Below are 6,000 nucleotides of genomic sequence, written 5' to 3'. Positions count from 1 at the left end.
AAACACGGGCAGCCGTAGTACATTTGAATTTCCGAGCCGGGTCAATCTTTCTGGTCCCAGTTTGTACTGTATCGCCCGAACATTGGACTAGCCGGTGCAACAAGGTTGACGCGGTCAGACTTTAAGTTGAGTTTACTTTTACTAAAGGGTCAGAGGTCTGTGCAAAAGAACTCATGCAATTCCTTTGAATTCTTGTCTATCTCGATACAAACCCAAAACATTTTTAGCTTTAGATATTAAATCCAATTTGCAATCTTTTACATTCTTTTTCAGATCAATATTGAAATTGTTGAGAAAGAAATATAATGTTAAAAACAGTCTGTTGTGCCATATTAGGTTCAATCTTCAGAAAATTTTAACTTTAAAAATTTTAAATATTTTTTTTTAAAAATGTTTGAATTAATTTTTTTTACTTTTTTAAAGTTTGACATTCGATGAAAAGCATCCGCAGATGTCAATTTTTGACAAATGTTATAAATATATTCTACTTTTATATTTTCAATCTGAATCTGAATTTACAGTTGGGCTGACTTCGGCAATACAAAATGTTTTTGAAGAAGTGGCTCCACCGAATTTCAGGTAAATGACTTTTTTATACCTTCTCAATAAAAAGCAAATTTCTTTTCATAAACTTTATATCACTGCGAACCAAAATCACTCTGAGCCGTAGTAAATTTGAATTCGAACAGGACCTGCCCAGTTTGTACCGGCCTGCCAAATAACAGCGTGTACTGACCCGATCCTATGACCATATTCTTTACAATACGTCGCCCTAACCAGACTAACATACGACAGGGGTCAATTTTCTTGGCATAGTCCCGTCGGAGGACTATGGCGCGTTCAAACTTTTTACAGTACCCGGCCTAATCCTAGGCCTATTTGACCGACCCCACTGGCTTAGTCCATCGTGAAATAAGGGTAATATAAATTTCTATATATAAAGTCGTAATCTGTGTTTGTCTGTTAGGATGTTTGTATGTTCGATCACAACTCAGATACCCCTCACGTGAATTTAATGGTTCTGTCAATATTCCAGAAAGCTATGACTTTCGATCACAATTACTCCTATTAAACATAATTTTTCAGCCTTCTTTCTTAAATACTTTTTTGTCGGCATATACGTTTTGAATAAAAAGTATTTAACAAACAAATCCGTAACTTTAAAGATTGTTAAAACAAGTATGATTTCAAATTGAAGAAACCGAATGCCTCTAATTCTGGTTAGTCTGGGGTGCCCTTGACCGATTGGCCTCAAATTTTGATTAAGGAACTCGGGAGAACCACGGGAATGTTCTTAGATTGGTTTTGAGATTCTAATTGAAGTGGGTCCACTTTTATAGGGACATTTAGCTAAAATCGTAATTTACGACCAAGCGCGGGTAAACAGTGGGAGTAACTATGAGAGTACCCTGGGCAATGCTGGGTTCTCAACCTAAAATAACCTTTTTTTCAGCAGCACCCCTGATCATGATAACAGTCCCTGGGAATCCCCCGGACCACCATATTCAAGTTTTCAGGTATATTTTTATTTTTAAAGAAGTTTTTATCCTAAAAGGAAAAATGGATGACAGAAAATGTAAACCCATGTTGAAACATATTCTAGAGTCTCGATATTAAGAAAAAGAGAGAATCAAGCATTAATCTCGATATCCTATCCACCATTCTAAAGTTTCAGCTCAGATTAAATATTGCTTGGTTTCCTCTTGTTAACTTATTAACCAATCGGGATCAAGGATATCCCATTATTTTTGAATTTTATTAAATATGTTTATTTAGAAGGAATCAGAGGACAAAATTAGACTCCCGCGAACACTTCATCAACAGGTTTATTAGTCTAATTTTTTTCTCTATTTTCCCACCCAATCCTTTCCTTTTCTCTCTTTCCTCTTATTCTCATTTTTCCATTTTCATTTTCCCTGTTTCCTCTTCTTTTATTTTCCCCTTATACAAATATTTGTCCAGGTGTTAAATGAAAGGAAAACCCTCCCCGGAGCTTTTCTTCCCGGCCTAGGAATTGTCAGGTAAATAAAGTTTTATTTCCCGGTTAGCAGGGATGTAAAGTTTACTTTACAGCCTTCTCAGAAAATTCTCAAAAATGTCTTTTTCTGCTTTAAACTAAAAAAAAATTATATAATGATATATTTTTGTTATTAATTATATTTTCTTTTTTAGAAATTTTAAATCCAACATCGATTCTTCTAGGAACATTCGACAGTCAAGGTAGTTTTGCTTCTGTCATATCAGGGTTATCCACAAAAGATGAGACTATAAAGACGACCTGAAACTCTAAAATAATTACGATCTTAAGCCCAAGGGATTAAGTTTTCTGTCTTGTATTTAAATACTTTCAAAAAGTCTTTCAAGGCTTATTAATGATTAGTCAAAGAAAGTTATAAGGAATCATAGTTTAAAGTTACAAGTGGATTTAACATGCGCGTAATTGCGGGCCCTGTAATTTTATCGCAATGCCGCACTATTCCGTATAATACAAGAACAGTTGCGTCAAATTCCGCGCAACGGAATTCCTAGTTACAAGAAATCAAAAATATTTAATATCTAGAAAACAAGTATATATTCCGTACAGTCGTCTCTGAAGTCTCATTCTTTGTTGGTAACCCTGTACATTGATTCAAACAAATGATTTGATCATGTTTACATGTTTATACAGTATCTAAATAATGATTATTGAACCTTAACGAATTTGTTCACACTTTTAATCTTATAATTAGTCTCAAAATTAAAGTACAACAACCTTCCCTCAGGATATTATGCAGTTTTTCATGATCAACACATCAGAACAGCAAAATAGATTGGTTTGTTCTCAACTTATATGAAGCAGATTTCTTGCAATAAACTCTTATCCCTATATCTTTGCAACCTGATGGTGGGAACATTTGAAATATCATTGATAATTTTTACTTTTAGAGCATAGTTAAAAGAAACGAGAAAAAGTAAAAAAGTGGTGGTTAATATAAACCCTACCCTTGTATGTTTTTTATAATAAGTCAAAAACAAAACAAGTTTTAAATATAAGCAATTTTATTATTTTTTTCTGTTCTAGTGGAGTAGACAGTGGGTTGGAGCCAGTCATTTTAGACAACTCTATTATTATTATTATTATCATCAGTGTGCTGGATGATCAAAGTATAATTGACGATGTTGGAAATATCGTCAGCTTCACAGCTGACACCAGTTCCCCTGTTGTCGGCAGCGCTATTAGGGATTTGTCAGCGGTGCTGGAAGAAAATACTTTGTCAGCAGAAGATGTTGATATATTAACCCCCAGTAGTGTCAGCTTGAGAGGAGACACGCCTCCTGCCGCTCTCAGGTGAGACGGGAGAGGCGGTTCATTTTAATTTCAGAACTATCTTACCGCTTGTTTACCCGTTTAAAGGGACTGTAAGCGTAATTTTTAAATGATCCTCCATTTAAAGATGGCTATGCCGATTTACAATGTTACCCTTAAAACCTTTATCTGATCAATAATGCAGAAGACATAGTTGTTTTCTAGATTTAAAAGTGTTTAATTCGAATAATTTTTTCATAGCTTCTTATGAGCAAAAAATGCGCAGAGAAACCGCAAATGAAAATAAACATTTTAAAGAAACAAAAACATAAAGTTTTAAATTGGGCTTTCCCATCTTGACATGGAGGGTCAATTACAATTGTGCTTAGAGTCCTTTATCAAGATTGCGTGACTATTCAATTGTATCTCTTTCTTTTCTAACCTAACTGTTTAGTTAGTGTATTATATTAAATTTTTGAAAAATAACATGCAAGACAGCACTAGTTTGATTTCAATTAATAATGGCTTTAAAAAAAAGAAAATCTTTTAAAGAAAACAGATTGATATTTCAATCAGAGAAATGTAAAAAATAAAATAAAAATAAATAAGAAAAGAGGGGTTAAAACATGAAAAGATATTTTGAAAACAGAAAAAGAAATGTTACAAAATTGAATAAGAAGAGAACCAGATGTTCAAAACAAGAAGATTAATGACAGTATTTTATTTTTGCTCTTTTTCAGGAAATCCGATGAAAAATGCGAATATATTCAAATGAAAGGCGGAGTTTTAGGTAAAATTAAAAATAAGAAACAATTTAAAAAAAAAAAAAATTAAAAATTGTCAATGGTATCCTTTATTCTAAATGTTGGAGATTTTGTAGTTTTTTTTTTAAGTGCGAATTTTGAACACTTTCCTCGATTAGTTGAACCACCGCAGCCGGTTCAACTACTTATCTAGTCAGGATCAAATTCTGAATCACCGATACGTGGTTGAACCACTTCTTCCAATTCATTATATTCGGTTAATATACTGCCATATCATTAATATAAATATATTAATTAATATTAGTCATCAACAATATCAATAATTAAATCTTATTTCATTTAGGCAATTATTGAAATTCATTTTTTAATTTTATCAACTCTTTCAGATTTGTTGTGTATTTAATAAATTGTTAAAGGAGGCAATAATAGAAAACATACAAAAATAGAGACTATGGGAATCTAATAATAGAAAACATAAAAAAAAGAGACTATGGGAATCTAATAGAGACTATGGGAATCTAATAATTCTAAAAAAGAGATATTTATTTTATATTTATGGAGGGGTGGATTTTTTTGCATTTTTTTAACAAATAAACTGTTAATCTTATGCGAACATTGAATAAAAATAGGTTTAATCTGCGTAAAAGATAAATAATTTATTTGGCAAATTATGAGAATATTTTTAGGAGATAACTGTATGAAAGGAGGAATGAGTTGTGAAAGAAAATGCAGTTTTGAAATGTCTCCACCAGAGTGCACTGAAGTAAGTATGTTTACTTTCTTAAAAAGACTGAAAGCACAATTTAAAGTGACCCTCCATTTCAAGATAGAAATACCCGGTTTCGAATGACACCTTTTAAACCTTTAATTATCTGATTAAAATTATGAAAGAAAACATCGTTTTTCTTAGACGAAAATTGTAGTTAACTTTGATAATTTCTTCATCGTGTTTCTTTTTGAGCAAGATATGCGCAAGTCCTTTCCTAAAATTCCCTATTGACATTTAATACAGTATACATACATTGACAGGTTGAGGAGACTGTGTGTGAGGATGTGCCCGTGGACCGGTGTGAGATGGTGATGGACAAGTCCTGCAAGACGGTCCAGGAGGAGGTCTGTGACAACCCTCAAGACCCCGACATCATGCAAGAGTAAGATTTATTTCAACAAATAGAAAATGTTAGATTCTTCTTGATTAAAGGGACAGTCAACGTAATTTCAAGTGACCCTCCGCACAAAGATTTATACCTATACCCTTGAAACCATAATCTGATCAATAATTTTGAAGACATTATCATTGTTCATTGTCCAAAAGTGTTAATTCCTGATAATTTTAATTTGTTTTCCTGAAGAGAAAATGCGCAAGTTCCTGTAGTAGAAAACCCACAATTTAGAAATAATTAGTTTTCTGAATTATATAAACATTGATATCTAATTGATCAGACAATCTTTAAGAGTACCCTTGTAAATCGGACATTGCCATCTTTGCATAGAGGGTTACTTAGAATTACTCACCCTTTCAATTAGAAATATACGACCTCCTCTGAATAATGAAAAAAAATATGTTTTTTAATACTTTTCAACAAATTTCTTTTGTGCCGAGTCATTTATATATTAATATTTATGTCAAGTTTGATACCAGCAATGATTTTGCAAATATGTTTACATAATATTTGCAACCTTATTATTTGTGCAAAATAATGTGCTACGTTTTCATCATTGTTATAGTAAACTAAATCAGTGACGTAAATGAAATAATATTTTGTTTAAAGATGTGACGTCATACTTGAAGAGAAATGTACAACGGTTGAAGACTCTGTGTGCAGGTGATAAACACTTTATACCAATTTATAAAATATTCTCAAATATATTGCTAATTGCTTAGTACTTGTACTGTTAAAATAATTATAATTTGTAACAGTAAACTGGTTCTGTACACAGATACATGTA

The 6,000-nt window shown here is 32.2% G+C and overlaps 1 protein-coding gene across 1 annotated transcript in view; it reads left to right on the top strand.

The window, feature by feature from the left end:
- Positions 1-271: 271 nt before the first annotated feature.
- LOC111716889 (uncharacterized) overlaps positions 272-6,000 on the top strand; it is a 39,567-nt gene continuing 33,838 nt past the window's right edge. Inside the window, exons 1-11 of the mRNA XM_023492402.1 lie at positions 272-336; positions 522-579; positions 1,454-1,517; positions 1,777-1,824; positions 1,963-2,021; positions 2,173-2,220; positions 3,062-3,328; positions 4,027-4,076; positions 4,737-4,813; positions 5,080-5,201; positions 5,823-5,876. Coding sequence (XP_023348170.1) covers positions 306-336; positions 522-579; positions 1,454-1,517; positions 1,777-1,824; positions 1,963-2,021; positions 2,173-2,220; positions 3,062-3,328; positions 4,027-4,076; positions 4,737-4,813; positions 5,080-5,201; positions 5,823-5,876 — 878 coding nt within the window. The 5' untranslated portion in view covers positions 272-305. The remainder of the gene's footprint in view (positions 337-521; positions 580-1,453; positions 1,518-1,776; positions 1,825-1,962; positions 2,022-2,172; positions 2,221-3,061; positions 3,329-4,026; positions 4,077-4,736; positions 4,814-5,079; positions 5,202-5,822; positions 5,877-6,000) is intronic.

This window comes from Eurytemora carolleeae, unplaced genomic scaffold, assembly GCF_000591075.1.
Source record: "Eurytemora carolleeae unplaced genomic scaffold, Eaff_2.0 scaffold1507, whole genome shotgun sequence".
Lineage (NCBI taxonomy): Eukaryota > Metazoa > Arthropoda > Copepoda > Calanoida > Temoridae > Eurytemora > Eurytemora carolleeae.
The sequence above is the reverse complement of the archived record's forward strand: the minus strand, read 5'-3'. Positions and strand labels throughout refer to the sequence as shown.